Source organism: Kwoniella botswanensis, chromosome 1, assembly GCF_036426115.1.
Source record: "Kwoniella botswanensis chromosome 1, complete sequence".
Taxonomy (NCBI): Eukaryota; Fungi; Basidiomycota; class Tremellomycetes; order Tremellales; family Cryptococcaceae; genus Kwoniella; species Kwoniella botswanensis.
The window spans coordinates 9,946,765-9,966,338 of NC_088599.1; the positions used below are offsets into that span (position 1 = coordinate 9,946,765).

The 19,574-nt window shown below is 43.7% G+C and overlaps 8 protein-coding genes across 8 annotated transcripts; 4 read left to right on the forward strand and 4 right to left on the reverse strand.

The window, feature by feature from the left end:
- Positions 1-160: 160 nt before the first annotated feature.
- L199_003764 (uncharacterized protein) lies at positions 161-1,020 on the reverse strand (the record flags this gene model as incomplete). Its single annotated transcript, XM_064889492.1, has 5 exons — positions 161-352; positions 502-603; positions 705-818; positions 882-944; positions 1,018-1,020. The coding sequence occupies 5 exons, from the start codon at positions 1,018-1,020 to the stop codon at positions 161-163; spliced, it is 474 nt and encodes a 157-aa protein (XP_064745564.1).
- A 1,650-nt stretch (positions 1,021-2,670) lies between these two features.
- On the forward strand, positions 2,671-4,002 carry L199_003765 (casein kinase I; the record flags this gene model as incomplete). Its single annotated transcript, XM_064889493.1, has 5 exons — positions 2,671-2,773; positions 2,833-3,025; positions 3,082-3,439; positions 3,493-3,574; positions 3,641-4,002. 5 exons carry the CDS (start codon positions 2,671-2,673, stop codon positions 4,000-4,002), a joined length of 1,098 nt encoding a protein of 365 aa, XP_064745565.1.
- A 1,247-nt stretch (positions 4,003-5,249) lies between these two features.
- Positions 5,250-6,523, reverse strand: L199_003766 (uncharacterized protein; the record flags this gene model as incomplete). Its single annotated transcript, XM_064889494.1, has 4 exons — positions 5,250-5,501; positions 5,586-5,651; positions 5,756-5,886; positions 5,968-6,523. 4 exons carry the CDS (start codon positions 6,521-6,523, stop codon positions 5,250-5,252), a joined length of 1,005 nt encoding a protein of 334 aa, XP_064745566.1.
- A 589-nt stretch (positions 6,524-7,112) lies between these two features.
- Positions 7,113-8,115, forward strand: L199_003767 (uncharacterized protein; the record flags this gene model as incomplete). Its single annotated transcript, XM_064889495.1, has 4 exons — positions 7,113-7,244; positions 7,311-7,338; positions 7,471-7,586; positions 7,852-8,115. The coding sequence occupies 4 exons, from the start codon at positions 7,113-7,115 to the stop codon at positions 8,113-8,115; spliced, it is 540 nt and encodes a 179-aa protein (XP_064745567.1).
- A 669-nt stretch (positions 8,116-8,784) lies between these two features.
- Positions 8,785-10,222, reverse strand: L199_003768 (uncharacterized protein; the record flags this gene model as incomplete). Its single annotated transcript, XM_064889496.1, has 6 exons — positions 8,785-8,932; positions 9,000-9,339; positions 9,429-9,649; positions 9,740-9,948; positions 10,014-10,120; positions 10,180-10,222. The coding sequence occupies 6 exons, from the start codon at positions 10,220-10,222 to the stop codon at positions 8,785-8,787; spliced, it is 1,068 nt and encodes a 355-aa protein (XP_064745568.1).
- Positions 10,223-10,847: 625 nt separating this feature from the next.
- On the reverse strand, positions 10,848-13,862 carry L199_003769 (uncharacterized protein; the record flags this gene model as incomplete). Its single annotated transcript, XM_064889497.1, has 5 exons — positions 10,848-12,165; positions 12,228-12,384; positions 13,152-13,332; positions 13,420-13,782; positions 13,848-13,862. 5 exons carry the CDS (start codon positions 13,860-13,862, stop codon positions 10,848-10,850), a joined length of 2,034 nt encoding a protein of 677 aa, XP_064745569.1.
- A 574-nt stretch (positions 13,863-14,436) lies between these two features.
- L199_003770 (uncharacterized protein) lies at positions 14,437-15,667 on the forward strand (the record flags this gene model as incomplete). The annotated part of the gene is made up of 10 exons (XM_064889498.1): positions 14,437-14,498; positions 14,591-14,621; positions 14,682-14,702; positions 14,776-14,792; positions 14,853-14,911; positions 14,982-15,036; positions 15,099-15,130; positions 15,190-15,405; positions 15,499-15,569; positions 15,635-15,667. The coding sequence occupies 10 exons, from the start codon at positions 14,437-14,439 to the stop codon at positions 15,665-15,667; spliced, it is 597 nt and encodes a 198-aa protein (XP_064745570.1).
- A 1,123-nt stretch (positions 15,668-16,790) lies between these two features.
- On the forward strand, positions 16,791-19,434 carry L199_003771 (uncharacterized protein; the record flags this gene model as incomplete). The annotated part of the gene is made up of 8 exons (XM_064889499.1): positions 16,791-17,847; positions 17,925-17,967; positions 18,042-18,125; positions 18,188-18,569; positions 18,633-18,708; positions 18,777-18,899; positions 18,979-19,140; positions 19,217-19,434. 8 exons carry the CDS (start codon positions 16,791-16,793, stop codon positions 19,432-19,434), a joined length of 2,145 nt encoding a protein of 714 aa, XP_064745571.1.
- Between the last annotated feature and the right edge of the window lie 140 nt (positions 19,435-19,574).

The following is a 19,574-nucleotide window of genomic DNA, read 5'->3' on the forward strand; positions in this document are numbered from 1 at the left end:
ACACCGCAATACACCATGAATCTTTTTACCCCGAGTTCACATCCGGTATCAGTATTTTCGATCACATCTCAGAATCACTTGTCAGAATCACTTGGCAGTATGATGATTCTCTGATGAATAATTATCAATTTACATACACAAACCCAAGAAGGGTGATCATCTATATACCTCTACTTCTCTCCATCACACCATTAACGTCCAAGACCTCGTTCAACGAATTGGAACCGCCCATGAAATCACCTGCATCGAGCGTCTCATCTTGACCTTGTAATACTTCCAAAGCAAGGTTGGAAGAACCTCCGAGTGGGACACCGGTGGTGGTTGAGTTTTCGAGAAGGGGGTTGTGGAGGTTCTATAAGTGGGTTTAAGTGACTTAGCATATATAGCGGAAACATGATGAATTGAAGTAATCAAATAGGAATGAATAGATTTCTTGTGGGGACATATGTGTATGCGTATCTCCTTGAGATTTGTAAGGCTCAACGCAAAATCACAACTCACCTCTGAAACTATCTTCATCTCCATTGCTTTCCTCAAGGGAACAGCGAGACCGAATGTGTTTCTTTGCATATTCTGTTCTAATTGATTTTGAGTTTGTTGCCACTACATTGAGCGTGATTTAGCTATCAGTCCTTGCCCTTTCGCATGACACTGGAATGCCTACGACTGGCAGAAAGGCTATTACTTTGTGAAAGCTGACTCACCTTCTCTAATCTAGTTTGTAAAGGATGGACATTCCCTGCTGTTACACCTTGGGCTGCTGATTTGAGTCCATGTCGGAATGTATCGTGAGTCCCTGATATAGGATGGGAAGTTGACTATGGATGGTATAATGGTTAGTTAGTTGAACATCTTGTTACTTTGTACCCATATCAACTCACTTGGGATGAAACCACATGAGCCTCGGAGGATGATTGAGCGGTGGGAGGAACGAGACGAAGAGACTGTCAAGGAAGTGCATGTCAGCGAGCTACCTTGTATAGATGCGTACAGCTAATCATCGAGATCGTAGCTCACCATTGTGGAGTGCTTGTTGTATGAATATGTATGAGTGATGATAGATGTAGAGCAGTCACAGTAATCTATCCTATCTCAACGAGGACGTTGATGTGGAGGAAGTGCTTAGTGCTGGGTGCATCATCGACGCGTGTTTCCAATTGCCACTTGCGGCGATTCACGGGGATATACCCCCATGGTGAAGGTGGTCTGACTAAGTCACCCAGTCACTCACCACTCACCACGATGCACGATGCATGCAACGGACAGAGGGGGCGTAGCATTTCAACAGTCAGTCCTTCATCATCAATCATACATCACTCATCATTCACAACTACCATTCCTTACTCTTACTCATATTCATCCCTCTTACGTCTTATCTCAGGTGAGTACATCCATCCTCAATCCCTCTATCACAAAGAAAAGTTATATAAGAATAGAGGACAAAGAAAGGATTTGCCTATTCCCAAGGAACTTTGATCATCCAACCCTATGAATGGTGGTTGAACTAAAGAAACACGTTACAACCAAGACAAAACGCTGACTCTCCCTTCTTTCCTTGCATCCTTTTCTTTACAAATACATCAACTTACATCCCTTCACCAACACTTCACCTTTCTCATCTCTTGACTCCATCATACCAACGCTCTCCATCCTTTCTTGTCCTTCGACTAATACATCACTCAACCTCAACTTATATATACGCTCTTACCGGATATCGATACCGACATCTCAAATCGACCTGGTCAAACTCCTTTGTCGCGCCCTTACCTCTTGTTCAATACTACTATTCTAATCAAAATAGATTATCAGTCCAACTGAGAGAGAGACACGCGTTCTTCAAGCTTTAGAATAGATTGATCTCAGATTCCAACTAAGGGAGATATATCGAGGAAGAAGCATTCTTAGTTCAACCTTCAAATTTAATACAGAGGAGAATACATTTTCAGGTTAGTCATCCTACTCTTCTCTTCTTTTCCTGCCCTGGTCAGACATAGCCGGTAGAAGCCACCTTGTCGTGTGTGTTCATAACCATCATTTCCCTCTCAATCCCTTTCTAACCCGTTTCGTTCGGTCATGGCGTACTTGACGTGCTTGACATGCTTCTTACGCATGTATGCGAGAAGTCGACTCGAGTCCATACTTTGCATGCACCAAGCGTCGGTATGACGGGACTGGCATGGTTGTATAGTGTCGTTACATATAAAAAAGGATTGTATCGCTGACAGTTTTATCTTTTCCCCTTTCTTCCATTGATACTCTCTACCTCGTAAACTCATCACAATACGACATCGTACCAACCTTTGTTCTTCACCTTCAACTCGTCATACATTTCTAATTCGACTTCCACACGGATCATCCTTTCGAATCGATTGCATCGCCTCTTCCTGATTTCTCATTCCGATTGCCCCACCACAATCGTATATAATCGACTCATCCAACCTGTCGTCCCACAACGTGCAAAATTTAACTCCATCCTTCTGGGATCTGATCAATCGTCTCTCATATATCCTCGACGCTATTGATAAAATCATTGACAACAACTCGCACCCATCTACACCATCTACGAAAAACGACAAAATCCCACGTCAAACTTCACAAAACCCCGCACGTACCTCACGTCGCGCTGAACAAAACCCTTATCCAAAACCTGAACCCACACCTGGACCCGAAATGGCGTACGGTGCACCCCCTCCACAAAACAGGATGACTTCTATGGATCTTAGAGTCGGTGGGAAGTACAGGATCGGAAAGAAGATTGGTAGTGGTTCTTTCGGTGAGTCTGCATATCCATTCTTGTTGATATCCATAACATGCACTGACTCGTTCATTTAGGTGATATCTATCTCGGTGTGAACATCGTTTCCGGAGAGGAAGTCGCCATCAAGCTCGAATCCGTCAAAGCTAAACACCCTCAACTCGAGTATGAATCCAAAGTCTACAAGACTCTTGCTGGTGGTGTCGGTGTTCCATTCGTAAGATGGTACGGTACCGAGTGTGACTACAACGCGATGGTTTTGGACTTACTGTAAGTCCGACTAGCTTTGAGCATCATCATCCACAACGCTAACGTGTACGTTATAGTGGTCCATCCCTCGAAGACCTGTTCAACTTCTGTAACCGAAAGTTCTCTCTCAAGACCGTCCTTCTACTTGCCGATCAACTCATCTCCCGAGTCGAATACATCCATTCGCGAAACTTCATTCACAGAGATATCAAACCTGACAACTTCTTGATGGGTATTGGTAAACGAGGTAACCAAGTCAACGTGATTGATTTTGGTTTAGCTAAGAAATACCGAGACCCCAAAACCCACCTCCACATTCCTTACAGGGAGAACAAGAACTTGACTGGTACTGCCCGATACACCTCTATCAACACTCATTTGGGTGTGGAGCAATCTAGAAGAGATGATTTGGAATCGTTAGGTTACGTTCTTATGGTAAGTTGCCGCAATCCCTTGAAAACAAGGCTGCCAACTGACTACGTATTTAGTACTTCCTCCGAGGTCAACTTCCTTGGCAAGGTCTCAAGGCCGCTACCAAGAAGCAAAAGTACGACCGAATCATGGAGAAGAGTGAGTATTGTCATTTGTAATTTACAGCTTGAGACATTGAGCTGATATTCTCGATTTTTTTCTCAGAGATGACTACTCCTACCGAAGTACTCTGTCGAGGATTCCCTAATGAATTCGCCATCTACCTCAATTACTGTCGAAGTCTCCGATTTGATGATAAACCAGATTACTCTTACCTCCGAAAATTGTTCCGAGACTTGTTCGTCAGAGAAGGTTTCCAATACGATTACGTGTTCGACTGGTCCGTTCAACCTTCCAAAGTCCAACAGCAACAACAACAAGATGAAGCTCATTTAGCTGCTCAACAACAAGCGATGCAACAAAAGAGACGAGTCATGCCTGAGGAACAACTTGGTGTAAGTGGAGAGAACCAAAGGCAATTGAGGAGTCAGACTAGAAACAATGCGAGAGAACAAGGTGGTTGGTAAGACCATTTCGTACTCGAATTAGGAGGATGAATAATCAGGGAAAGGTTAGAATGGGGATGGGGATTCAGCTCAACATGGTTCGGCTCGCCATGGGTCGCTTGGCAGTACCAAGATAAATGGGATGATCGATCGATTGAACCAAGAGGCCACATCAATCGATAACCTAGCTCTCGTATATCGTCAATACTAGTAGAACAAAGCGACTATACCCCTTATCATCGAGCTATCGACCTCTTTCCTTATCATACAACTTCAGACTCTTGTTCAGACCATTATCACCGCGATACCAGGTCTCAACGTCCCACTTTGCTTCCTCCATCCATAGCCGGTTTAACATATAATATACACCATTCAACACATCAGCGGCTATCCCTTCTCATTCGGTTTCGTGTCACAGTTTTACTTTCCATCATCAAAGTGATATTCGGTGCATCACTCCACTTTACCCAATAACAATAACGATAACAACAACAACTATCATATGATCCTATATTTTGTGTATACAAACACACTCATTCCACCCTCATCCTTCTTCAATTACCAAGTTCAGTTCAACTCGAGCTTGATCAATCGTATATATCGCGACACCGAATCAGGTCATTGTCCCCGTACGTTCGTCTTCTACCGATATCTCCTCACTTCCACTAGCACTAGCACAAAGTGGAAATTGAATTTAGAGGGTGGAAGTTTGTCAAACGCGGGAGGGCGCCGTGAATCTTTTTTTTTTTCTTTTTTTTCTCTCTTTCAACATTTACAGAGCTTTACTTTACTCTTTTTACTGAATCCATCAGGTTGATTACCTTTATACGTCTATTTCTCTTCCTCTCACCGTCATTGAGGGATTGGTAATAGCTTGGATGGATCAAATGGTATTCAATACAGTAAATGATGTTACACTTCCTCACTCTGACTCTCACAATATCAGTACCCCACTTAATTATTATTCTCTTCTTCACATATATGTAATATTTATCTTATTCTATCGTACTCCGTACTCTATCGTATCGTTCATCGTCCATCGTTCATGCAAATAACATATAAAAATTGTACATACTGTAAATCACGATCACGATCTAGGAACTGGACTATCGTACAGGTAAGGTAGTAAGCAATGAGTATTCGCGCTTTGAGTAATCTTTCAACACCAACACAAGGAATATAATCATCTACCACTATACTGGTATACTGGTGTACTCGTATACATACATGATGAGGCATACGATGAAATATAAACTCTCCGATATAGTTTATTGCATTATAGATAATAACCTCTCTGCTCTTTCTTTTTGTAAGTCTTCTTTGATTTGCTCAGACTGGGCTTTCTCAGAATCAGGTAAAGGTAAAACAACTTGTTCAGCTTGTTCGGTATCTTTCTTTTCCTGTTCTTGTGTCGTTTCTTCATCTTCCTTGACTTGCCCTTCACCCTCAGCTTCTGCCGTGGTAGCAGTAGCAGGAGCAGCAGGGGGATTGATAATTTTGTTGGCTGATTCGATCAAATTCTAATTTAGGTCAAAGGTCAACTGTCAATTGACAATTCCCTTTTCTCAGGAGGTATGGTATCTAGGTATGGTGAGTGGACTTACGGTTTTTGATAGACCTTGAATCGTTTTCAAGTAATTGAGAACCAGTTCAACGTATTTATCGGGTATCTGAACGGATCATAATCCACACAAACATCACATATCAGTAAACCTCTCTTTCGAACTATGGATTATCTGTGAGAAATGATCAACGACATATGTCGGTGACTCACCTCTTCGGAAGAGAAGAAATTTCTGATTAACCAATTCTGTTTGGCTTTACTGAACTTCCATTTTACCCCGTCCGTTTCTCCTTCTACATCAGGTTGACGTGAGATCGAATACAGGTGGGCATAATAGATATCTAAATTAGGAGGAATCAATCAAATATGATCTCAAGTCAACGACATATGACTAACTCTCATCATGATATTATGTTACTCACTCTTCTTAGCTTGGTCAGATAAGAATCCATCTTCAAAAATTCCCTTGGCACCTCCCTCATCCTCACCACTCTTGGCATGATTATTGCTGTTGTTCTCCGCTGTCGTTTCAGCTTCTAAAGCTTTTTCTAGCTTTGTTTTCTTCTTCTTATCCTTCTTCTCCTTTTTCTCCTTCTTCGATTTCTTTTCGACTCTTTCACCATCACCATCTTTCTGCTGTCCCTCTATTTGGCTCGTTTCATCTACTTGTTCAACCTCGACTGATTGCTGCTCTGCCTTCGGCTCCTGCTCTACTTCATCTTTATCCCTCTTCCTCTTCTTATCCTTCTTCTCTTTCTTTTCACTTTTAGTGGGAGCTTCCTCCTGTACTTGCTTCTGCGCAAGCGTCTGAGCCTGAGCCTGAGCCTGAGCCTTTTCGAACTCCTCTTTGGCAACTCTCATCTTCTCCTCGGCTTTCTTCATTTTCTCTTCAGCTTTCTTCAATTTCTTTTCCAACTTCTCCAAGTCCTTCGACGACATCGAAGATGAGGTGTTTTCGTCGTTTGTCGATTTGCCCATGATGTAAGGTACGTGTATCTGACTAGAGTGAATCGTATGTACAGTATATGAATTAGATACTGGTAATTGCTGTCAATCGATGGTGTTGAGTAAACCAAAATCTTTCGTGTTTCGAAAAATCAGCATCCAACCTGTGGGGACTCCATGTTAGGTGATTTGTAATGTGGATAGGAAACTCATTAGGATCTGTTTTGTAATCGCCTCTTAAACGTTCAATTAGACGCGGTATAAGTGTCAGTGCACCAAAACAAGGCAGATCATCAACTTCGAGTGAGTGCACGAGTCCAACACGTCGTTGTCGGCGTTGGTCTATCGTTGATTTCGTGATTACTCATTACTTCCTTCTCACTGTATACATACATACACAACACAACTTCACAACAGGTATATCCACATATCCTGGTCTCAATATCGGACAGTCCACCTGAAGAGTACTTGTGCTGAGCACATAATCTGCTTTTATCAAACAAACAAGCAATTCGATCACTCTCTCGGCCGGACAGGAATTAGTAATCATCAATCACCCCAGCAGAATCTTATCCTCCCAGCGTTCCTCCCTGATCACACCCGACACTCCAAATACTCCAATATGGGTCTCTCACTCTCGCGTATATATGGGTCTCTATCCTCACTAGCATTCTGGGGTAAAGATAAGGAAGTTAGAATATTAATGGTTGGTTTGGACTCGGCTGGTAAAACCACTATATTATATAGGTTGCAGGTGAGTTTGATTCTGTGCCCTCATTCTATCTCTGTATGTACTGATTCGGAACGGGAATGGATGTAGATCGGTGAGGTGGTATCTACTATACCCAGTAGGTTTCTCTTCCGATATAATTTTACTACATAGACAAATCATCTCGCGAAATCACGAATCAGCTATTGTAGAATAGCACTCATCGACTCGTCATGCAGAATAGACACTGATGTTCCTGCAACTTCCTTAGCAATCGGATTCAACGTCGAGACGGTATCATATAAGAATATAAATTTCCAAGTTTGGGATTTGGGTGGTCAATCTAGTATTAGACCTTATTGGAGATGTTATTATGCTAACACTCAGGTGAGTTGAGGAGTTACAATTCTCAAGCTACATGGTATAAAAAGGGGGAACAAGGAAGGAGACAGTAGATGGCGATCTATACCCTTGTCACGGTGTATGATCAGAAGACTGCTTTATCTGAGGAGGATGGTTGCGATCATCCTGCAATTAATTCTTTCTACCTGGTCATCTCATTCATCACGCACAATCCTCGAAGTCTCGTTGCCATTAGTCTTCTGAATATACCGATACTTGACAGAAGCTTACAACTCGTATCCCTGCCCAGGCAATAATCTACGTGATAGATTCCTCGGACGTCTCCCGACTACCCACCTCACGTTCCGAGCTCTTAACGATGTTATCGGAGGACGAGCTGAAATCCGTCCCCGTACTGGTATTCGCCAACAAGCAAGATGTAGAGGGCGCGCTGAGCCCAGGTGAGATAAGTGATAAACTAGGTTTGGCAGGTCAGGAAAAGGGAAGGGAATGGAGTGTGAGAGGAAGTTGCGCGACGAAAGGTGAAGGTTTGGAAGAAGGTTTGGATTGGTGAGTGATTTTGATCCATTAAACAATCTGTCTGATCATTTATTATACTCGAGGTGATGGATGGGGTCAAGGTTTGCATACAAACGTAATTACAGATATCTGATCTATGTCTTCTTCCCACTATAGGCTCGTAAATACAATACAGAAATAACCGCTTTGCCTTCGATCAATCTATCACCTTGGATAAGTTTACTTTGGATAGGGGAATCATACTTGGTTATTTTTCATCATTTTCTCCCATAAAATAGAATCTCTTCATCTTATGACCTCATCGAAACATTCGACATGTATTAAAAGTATTTTGCGATTCTAAAGTTTCAAGAGGAGCATCTATACAAGATGGCCAACATTGCAAGAATTCCTCACTCGTACGGACATTGTTCTCAATTCATGTTCTGACACTTCAATCGGTTTACTACAATCAGAAGAGTCGAACTCAAATGCCATCGAAAACACGTTGTATACACTTCATCTCCATTGTTTATAACTATAGCTACATATTGGCAAACTCCAATTCTCCCTCAAGCCACTCAGTACGCATCATCACCATCATCATCGTCGTCGTCAATACACCACGCGCTCAGTACACTCGTTCGCACAACACCACTGCCATCTGCGCACTCACCCCACTCACCCTCGCCCTCATTCATATCGCTCTGTTAACCTATCCTACTTAAGCCAAATCCTGCTTGAGAACATATCTGTATCTGACAGTATTGTTCTTGACAGACTCGATGGCTTTAGCGGCTTGAGACATGGGCAAAACTTCATCGATGATGGGTTTGATACCTTTCTCAGCGGCGAGTTTGAGCATTTGATTGCTATAATCCAGATACAAACTCAATAAGCGAATTCTGAGCAAAAACGATAAGCAGTTGTAACACTCACGCCTCCTTTTTAGAACCAATATGACTACATCCTACACAAGCAGCATTCGAAGCCATCGACTGAGGTTTGAGCCCTTCCCACGCCTCGTCGGGCAATCCAACAGAGGTCAATTTCCCATCTATCTTCAATGTGCTCAAAAGATCTCCTAGTGGGATGGAATTGGCATCGGCAGCAGAAAGGATGTAATCGATCTTGTCGAAATATTTATCCGCGAATCCGTCTTCGGAGGTAGAGACGAATTCGTCTGCACCGAGGGAGAGGGCGTCTTCTTTCTTGTTGGGGGAATGGGAGAAGACGATTACCTTGGCACCGAGATGATGAGCGAACTGAATGGCGAAGTCTACAGACAAAACGACATTGTATCAGCTTCAGTTCAGGGTTGACTGTTTTACACATTTATGTGTTACCGGTATGTTAAACTGCACTCACGTCCCAATCCGCCAATACCAACTATACCAACAGTCTTACCTGGCCCGGTACCGTTCCTCACCAAAGGAGAGAACACGGTAAGACCAGCACATAACATCGGAGCGGCATCTTCTGACTTGATAGCGTCAGGGATGGCAAAGACGAATCGCTGGTTCGTACGAATAGCAGTTGAGTATCCTCCTTGGGATTCGACTCCATCAGGGAATTTGGCATTGTATGTGCTATAAGGTAAAGTCGTCATAGCAATGTCAGTATCGTTCAGATTTCAGGAATTACCATCAATTGTACTCTGGAGATGGATTTTTACTCACTCAACTTGCTCTGGACAATATTGTTCATTATCCTCATTACATCTGTTACATTTCAAACAACTCAACACCTGAGCACCTACACCGACTCTTTGTCCAACTTTGAATTCTTTCACATTATCTCCTACGTGAGTGACCTTCCCTACGATCTCGTGGCCTGGTACAACCCACGGGGCACCGAGGTCGCCCCATCCACCCGTAATCGTATGAACCTATATCAGACTGGTCAGTTCTGGTTCCTAATTCCTTCTGACACTACAGTCTAGGTTGCGCTTACATCACTGCCGCATACACCGCATACCTCTATGTCGAGGGTGACATCGTCGGAATGAGGTGTTTTGAGCTTGTATTCTTGTACTGAGAAGTCAGTGTATTTCGAAGTATCTGAAAAAACCGACATAAATCAGTATAAAAGTTTTGTTGAAAAGGGGGGGAAAACGTACCGGCGATACCGTATCCTTTAGCAGTAGCAGTAGGCGAAGACATCTTGATTCTGTGTGTGTATGTATATGTATTTCAATAGATTCATCAAAGTTGAATAGATAATTTTGAGACGATGTTTCTTATATATCGTCTTATAAGTCGACGAAGTCATCTGCCATCTTTATGTCAATGACCTCATACATCCTTTTGCTTTGGTATTACCCTACATATCATGTGTCCAGTACCAGTCCAGTCTAGTCCGATGATAATGATAACGATAACCTCGACCCAGACAAAGCCATTTCAAACACCGTCATAACACTGTAAAAAGACAAGAAGATGTCATGCCGAAACAAGGAAATCCAAGAAACCCAACCCAGCAAAGTTAAATAAAAGTGTTCAACCAGGTACGTCACCGACCTACGTCAGTGCGCTATGCTACGCTATTGTGTGGAGCCATGCGGCTATGGTGCCAATTGCCGATTTCAACCGTGTTATCGAAGCCTGCGTGGTGTGTTTATTTGAATTTTATGGATGTATGGATGCATTTCTCTCGCTCATACGAGTACGGACACAAAGTTACATAGTCACTGCTACTACTACTGCATGCATGTTACTGACCATACCAGGACATACCAACTATTCTGTATAAAAAATTGGAATGAGAACAGACTACAGCCCTGATCATTTACATGTGTTCATTCACATTCCCATTTCCACCTCCCATACTCATACCCATGCCCATTCCCATACCACCCGAAAGGAAAGCCATCAATTCCAATTGATTTGGATCCCTACCCATTGAATTCTTCCATGCTTGAGCCAAGTTAGACCATGAGTCGGGTGAAGAGGGGTTGAAAGTGTTTATTGGGAATGTATCTAATGTCATCATCGTATTCGTGTTCGGTTGTTGAGAAGCATTATCATTATGGTTATTATTATTGTAATCTTGTTGATTTTGACGCTGGATCGAAGGCTGGAGTATACCATCATCCGATCCATCATCCAGCGTCATATCTTCTTCACCACCTTCTTGGCTCGGCTCCTCCATCCATGCTGGAGGAGGCGCCCGACCATTCCCTGTCGGTTGTCCTTGTCCTTGTCCAGGATTCGTTTTCGGACGAGGTGGTAGGCCATTTCCCAGTAAGATTGAAGGTTGCGGTCCTGATCCATGATTAGATATCATTCCGTTGGGTGGATTGTTGTACTGATCATGCTCTCGATTGTTACCTTGACCATGAAATCCACCTCTACCAGCTCGATTACCCCATCCACTATCACTCGATCTACCTTCAAATCTCCTTTCCCTATGAGGTGATCTAGATCTTGATCTCTCTCGATTCCACTTTCCGCCCATTTGGCCTGAACCAGGCCCAGATCCAGGTCCATTCTCATAACTACCTCTTCTGCCCCAATTGCCACTACCACCATTATGTTTATAATCTTGCGATTCTCTTCTCCCATGTCCAGGTCCATTCCCTTGATCTTTATTTTGAAACCTATTTTCTACGTTTGATGAGGGCCCACGCATAGGTTCAGCTCTCATAGGAGCAGGAGGCAGGGGTAAGTCGGAATATCCTTTCTGGGGTGATCTCCTGTATCCCCCAGGTGGACCTCCAGAAGGAGGATGAGATGGTCCAGCCTGCTGTGTCTGTGGGGGTGGTGGACCAGCTTGAGCAAGAGCTGCGAATTTTGCCAAGGCAGCATTCTGAGCAGCGTTCAATATGGGCTTATGACCTGTACCTGCACCAATATTTGACGGACCAGCTTGATCAGATGCCACTGGATGTGATGGTGGTGGAGGTTTATTTTGAGCTTGAGGTTGAGGTAAAAGTGCAGCTAGATTGGCTAAATTTGGGATGTTGATTGGAGGCGAAGCCACTGTCTGGGGCTGAGGTTGGCCAGGGAGGCTAGGAGATGGTTGAGGCTTGTTGACGCTTGCTAGGATCGCTGCTAGGTCGAGATTCGGTATGATAGGAGGTGCCGGAGTCGGGGTTGAGATGCCACTGCCACACATTATCAGCATACTGCGATTCGAGGCTATCATAGGACACTCTTATGGACTTACTTTGGATTAGGGAGTGTCGCACCGTTGTTCGTTGGACTGAGTACAGGCGCAGGTGACGCTGCGATTCCGAGTAACTTGGCGACTTCAGGTGGTAGACTACCTGGTTGGGTGGGAGCAGCGGAGGGAGCTGGAGCAGGGTATGGAGGAGTCGTTGAACCTGTCACATCAATTTGATGTAAGGTGGAGGAAAGTGGAGTCTCAGTGTATGCTCTTTCAACGTAAACGTATGCAGAAGTGACAATAGAAGCAAGAAAGAATTTGAAATAAACAGGTTTGGTCAAGCTTGCCTGGTTATCTGTGCGTGAACGTTATTCTTGTGACATCCCTGATGTCCTCTGTCCATCATACCATCTGCACAACCTCCACCTCCTGCAGTCCGACCGGACCTGGCTCTTGTGCACATAGAAGTGTCACGTCGCGATCTCCTTCCGCCCTTCTCCCGTGATGATCAGGGATAATGGTAATAGTAACACAGGAGGCAGTTTTGAGCAGTGAGGTGCCGGTCGGATGGACGGGGGATATTGGCAGGATGATTCTTTCTTCTCTCTAATAACGTTCATGCACAAATAACCAGAGTTGCCAACCAACCTATTTTGAATACGACTAGTAGTAGTAGTAGAGTATAACGCAAGATGATGCATGCCTGATATTTTTCGACAGGTGTGAAGAAGTTGATGTAAGGATATATAACCGAGGTACACTTTCTTCTTCTCTCCCCTACGTAGGTCAGTAGTAAAAGTGAGAGACATCGTAAGGGTTTCTCCTTATAGGATAGTCCCCTTGTCTTCTTGAGTAGATCTTGATGATGACGATGTTCAATACGCTTTCCTTGATTAAGAATGGTATATTGATATTGTCGAGAGACGAATCGATTACAGAAATAGAACGAAAGTGAATGAGAATGAGGACAGACGAGATATTCACCTTTACCGACACTTCCCGGTCCGCTCCCACTCGATCCTGATCTTCCTACATCCTTCAACTTGGTGGAAGGTCCAGCTTGAGCACCACCCGCACTTGCGATCTTCTTCGTTAATCGCTCGAGACAATGTTGAGGGAAGGTACCGGCCTTTGACCAGATATCGACTATCTTTTTTGTCTTTTCCTAAATCAACATCAGTCCGTCAGCCTTCTCTGAATCTATTTAACCTCTCAAATTATACCCGAAGTAAGGAATACGCCTCTTACTCACCTTTCCTTCGATCCATAAACCGCCTTTCCCATCGTCCAACAACCCTTCAATCCAACTATCCACCACCCCCTCCAATTTCAACAACAGCCCCGCCTGCGTCCCTTTGCCCCTCTCTTTGTTCACCTGAGTACCTATACCTTTATTCACATCGCTCTTGGCTGCTCGGGCAATCGCGTCAAAGACGTACAGACTGGATATTCTCGATTGACTTGCGGGAGGTAAAGAAGCGTTCAATTTGAAGAAAGTCGTGACTAGCTGATAATCCTCTGCGACCAGTTCGATAGCTTGTGAAGCGAGTTTCTGTACTTTCGATCCGGATAGACGAGGGGCGGTTATGGTAGCTGTCAAGAGCTTGTCGAATTCCTGAGAGAAAGGGGAGGATATTAGCTTTGAAGGAGGGAAGACAGTTGGAGGGATGGTGGGCTTACCTTCAATTCGGCCATCGTGGAGAATCTACCGCCAATCAGCAATTGGGCAGTCGATAAGTCACCCTCGATAAAGACTGATCGGCTGTTGAGTTTGCGGAGATGAACAAAGCGAATAAAGAGGACTACGTAAGAGAAGGACAGCAGGAGGTGAGAATGTATATCATGTTCTCATCCAAGAAAGGAGTGAAGATGGCGGTGATACGGGAATACAAAGGTGAAAGGAGAATGTGGCACACCCACTTGCAGATTATGGTGATGACGTATCGCAGCTACTCGTCGTATGAGTTATGACACGCTCTCTCCTCTTTTGACTTTGGATTGGGTGCAAAAGCCATTCACATCCTCATCAACCAGCTAATCAAATCTCTTTCAATCTACATTGGACCTTATCAGACTCGAAGGAACCCTCAAGGACCCACATACAAGATGACTGTAAGCTATGATGTCCAGTCTTGATCCGCAAGAATGGAAAGCTGATATACCGCATCACCTCGCAGCTGTACTACTCCCGTGCGTATCTATGTATTGAATGACAGTACTGTTCATGCGGATACTGAAAAGAGCTGCTATAGTTTGCTTTGGCCTTCTCATGTCTGAGCTCGCCTTATTCTCTACCATGGTCTGTCCCATGCCATTCACACTCAGAAAGAGGTAAGCTATACTCATATGCAAACGAAGTGATGAAACACTATTATTATGGATTCAATCAAGACATCATGCTGATCACAGATAATACTCTATAGGATGTTCCACTTCCTCAGTGAAAACCCAGTCGTACGTCTGCCTCTCACCTGTCTATCACATCTGTACCGAGCTGACATGGATCATTCGTAGGTCGCCAAAGTCCAGTACGGAGTGAGTTCACTAGGGAGCTATATACATCTTTTTTTTTGTCTTTCATGTTACTGACTGCAGATCCCCTCAACAGCTGAAGATAACGTTTATGTAAGCTCCATGATAATGATGAAATCGTTCAAGACAAGAGCTGATGAATGTTTACGATAGATTTGTGGCGGTGTTATTTGTAGACGCTGTTCAAAGAATGGTTAGAATCGCTCAAGAAGGTGAGTTATCGGTTTGTCGGTACTGTGCGGTATCACCCAAACATATGCTGACAACTGCAACCCTTCGCAGGAGCTGCCGCCAAGGCCAAACCCGATATGGTAGATGCCAGGACTGAGACGAACTAGTAAGTCACGACTATTCCCTCATTCAAACCGTCAAGCCCCTATCTTACACTGAGTATCACAGCGCCGCCAGACGATTTTACGCTCAACGAAACTGTCAGTCCCATCTATTCTTTAACATCTTTCTGTGATTGTATGCTGATAAAATTATTTAGTATACCTCACCGGTGCTACCTTGTTCCTTTCCCTTCTCCTCGCTAGAGTATTCTACATTGTCCTTGATTTCATTCACGTCCAAGAGAACTACACCGCCCTCCAAACCAAGGTCGCTAAGCAAAGTGGTGCTTCAGGCGAGAACGAGGAACTGCGAAAGCAGATTAAAGAACTTGAAGCTCAGTTGAAACTTAGTCAAGGCAAAGACCGAGATTTTGGTGAGTATAAGATTTCCCCCTGAAATCTCTAACAGGAAGGAATGTAACTCTTCTTTGGAAGGAGGGATAGATGCTGATGTGGTATTCGAATAGAAACCCTCAAGAAACAAGCTAACCAACAAAATGCCGAATACAATCGATTGGCTGATGAGCACAACAAAGCTGTGCGTTTGTCGTTTGATTTGTCCTCTCCTGTTACACAACACTGACGCTTGATTATCTCCTGTAGACCGGTTCGGTATCAAGCAAGAAGGCCGACTAAATTGGTCCGTCCGTCCTGTCAGACCGATTGAGTGGGGGTTTGGATAAGGATGATTGAATGTTAGAGGAAGGAAGGACGTTCGAATACATTTTATGATAATTATAAACGAAGTCGTTGAATAGATAACGATTCGATGTCAATGAGAGGAAGTACTGTAATGACAAATCGATAAAGAAATATCCAAGATACACGTGTTTCCTCAAAGATCTTTGAGCATGTATCTTTCAGCATGAACTGCATGTTGAGTCGCACGAGCAACGACATGATGCAGATCATTGGCTCACACGTGTTCAAGCATGTTGGAGTTGTTGTACACCCATCGCAGACGACTGAAGCAGAAGTGGTTAGTCAATCTATTGTTGCGCCACATGAAAGGGTTATGTATCCGTGAATTACGTGAGACACTCACCGTTTTAGACGAAACAGGTAAAAATCGATAGTTTGTCTCAGGAAGCCGATTGGAGCTTTTTCGCTTTCCCAAGTGCATATCAGTCTAAGTCTAGAGGGACTGAGGCCTAAACAACAAAACGGTAGCCGACCGAGCAAGGGCCAGGAGGGTGACTGACTCCTACAGGGTAAAATTCGATGAACGGGTCGGGTGACATGCAAAGGGAATGAACTCCAGCGGTTAGTCAAGTCGCTCTGCCCTTCTTACTCTCTCCGTAAGCCAGCCTTTTCTTCTGTGAACCTAAACACTGCGAAGGATCGACCAATTACATGAAATGAAGTGATGAGAGGACCCGCTTCTCATGATCGTCGGTTCAAGGATCATGCAATAGTTCACGTATCCTGACCGCTATGGATACATACATGAGATAAGTTATTATGTACGTGAGGTAAATCCATCTCATCCCACCATATCTTTGCTTTTCTTTGAATGTTAAAACCCACTTAAACTACACTCTCTCTTTCTCTATTCCCATCACTCATCTTGTCTGTCTTTGTTTATAAGATTCATATATCCCCCCGGATCACCTGGGTGTTGATCGTCTTGAGCTAAAACTTTCTTTTTTGCCGACCTATCTCTAAACCTTACTTGTTTCACCAATAATCCAATTCAATCCAATCCGGTTTTAATTGAGAGAGGGGGGATCATTCAAACAGTGTCTCTATTTATTTCAAGATGTCAGGATCTTTCCCTTCTTCCTCTTCTTCTCAACCAGAACAAGGATCATCAAATACTTCAACATTACCTAGTACCGGTCATTCAATTCAGACTGATATCAATCAAGATCAGCCACCTTTACCACCCTACGCTCGACCTTCAGTTGGTGAATATTCTCCCACGTCTGCTCCAGCAAGTAAGATGAGTTCAAGTAATTCAACTCCACCTGAATTGGGATCAGGCTCAGGTTCAGCTTCGGGATCGGGATCATCAATCAATAACGAAGAAGAACAATTAGACTTGGCTAGATCGACCGCAAGTAGATTGGGATTACCTCTACAACGACCTAGTCTAGGTTCTACTCCATCTACTGAACCACTCATCGCACCTGGTGATATTTCACCTTCTACCACACCTGTCAACAACCCTTTCTCTGTTAATACCAACACTCAAGGACAAAGACTCAGCGTGGGTGGTGGCGGTTCAGCCAACCCATTCGGTGGATCATCAGCTTCTTCAAAATCGTCCATCTCAATACCTTCGCCTACTGCCCCTAAAATAAGAATCAACGATATGCCCAATTCTCCCCCTTCTGAAGATGTCTCTCAGGCTCCTACTCCTCCCGCTGTACCCGACTCAGCAGCCCCAAGCTCGACCTCATCCCACGGGTTCAGCTCGCCATTCTCTAAACCTTCTGCATTGAGAAGTTCGATCAATTCCATACCCGCTTCACCAACCAACAAAAGAGCATCTAATGGCTCGACCGTCTCTGCCGCTGGAGGAGTCTTGACTGCTTCAGGGGTAGAAGTCAATCAAGGTAAAAATAATATCGCTGCTAGAAGAGCGTTGAGGATGAAACAAGCTCAATCAACCGATTCAAAAGGTGCTAATGGTCGATATTCCAATTACACTCAACCTAACAAGAATGCCGCGTTGAATAGGAAAGCATTCCAATCGACTAGGTTGAAAGGTGAAATTTATAAACCTTGGTTGGAACAGAGAGATCCAGCGCTAAGATGGGCTAGATGGATTACTATTGGAAGTATCGTTTTGGGTTTCGCTATTGCCGCTGTTAGTGAGTATCGACGATTTCATCCCTACGTGACCGTTGGTACGTATGATATGGTCCTGATGGGAGTTTTATCTGTATAGTCTGTTGGGATGGATATAGGTCTGTACCTAAACTTGGGAAAGTGTGAGTTGACAAATTCAGACGTACGGGAAGGAAAAGAGGTCAGTGGCTAATTGGGATTTGTTTGGTTATTGCAGATGTAACCTCATCAATGAAGATTTCTCGAGTGGCAGTATCGATTCTAGTATCTTCCAACATGAAGTTCGATTAGATGGATACGGGTGAGTTTTGCGATGCCATCTCTGTCCATTAAGATCAGTAATTAACATCTGTCTGGATGTAGTTACGGTTCATTCCAATGGACTACCAATGACGCTAAAAACTCCTACGTGAAAGATGGTGTTTTATACATCGTACCAACTCTCACATCGGACGATATCGGTGTAGACGCAATTACAAATGGATATACGGTCAATCTTACTGCAGATGGTACATGTACCTCGACCAACGTATCCAATTGTGTGGCAGTATCCAACTCCTCCCAATTGACTGTTATCAACCCTGTCAAAACTGCTCGATTGATCACCAAGAACTCTCACTCGATCAAATATGGTAAAGTCGAAGTGAAAGCAAAATTCCCTACTGGTGATTGGTTATGGCCCAGAATATCGATGTTACCTGTTAATAACACTTATGGAGCATGGCCTAGATCAGGTCAAATCAATGTGAGTGAACACTCTGTCTCTTGATTTTAAACGTGGCCAAGCTGATAGCATTGCGTTATATAGATCCTCAATGGAAAGGGCAATAATGCTTCTTACGATAGTAGAGGTGTAGATTATGCTCAGTCTGATTTGCATTGGGGTGAGTGTCATTAATTAAGATGATGGGTGACTGTAGACTGATTTTGGTGAAAATGAATATTTTGACAGGTCCCACGGTCGATCTCGACAGACAATATTTGACTTGGGGATACAGAGAACAACGACGAACTTACTATTCACAGAAATACCATACCTTCGGATTAGAATGGAATGATCAATTCATGTGGACCTGTAAGTCAAACATCGTCCAATATTGACTGTCTACCCGTGGAAGAAAATGACACTGACACCTTGTATGATTTTGTTGCAGATATTGATTCTCGTGTTTCTCAAGTTATCTCATACAGATTTAACAAAGAATCGTTCTGGTCCAGAGGAAAGTTCCCTACTACGTATACGAACAACACCGAGGTAATCAAATTGATCAACCCATGGTTGGCTTCTTCCGAAAATGTTGCTCCATTCGATCAACGTGAGTTCCGAGTTCTCCTCTTCCTCCTCTGGTCTCCATCAGATTTGCTGACTGATCGATCGATTTGGTTGTATAGCATTCTACCTCATGATTGATCTCGCCGTTGGATCTCAAGACGGATGGTTCCCAGATGGTACAGGTGGTAAACCATGGATTGATCAATCCGGATCTGCAATGTCTGACTTCTGGGCGGCTAAATCGAAATGGTGGGATTCATCTTGGACGGCCAAAGATGCTACGGCTGAGGATAGGGCTTTTGCCATTGAGAGCGTAAAGATGTGGGAGAAATGTTAGGCGCGGTTGCTTGTAAGTTAGGGTATAGAAAGGGAGAAAAGGGGGGTTAGGACATTATATAGATCGCTCAAGGGAAGTACGAGCGGATGGTTTATACATTTATATATATGAGGACATACAGTAACTATAATCAGGATTCG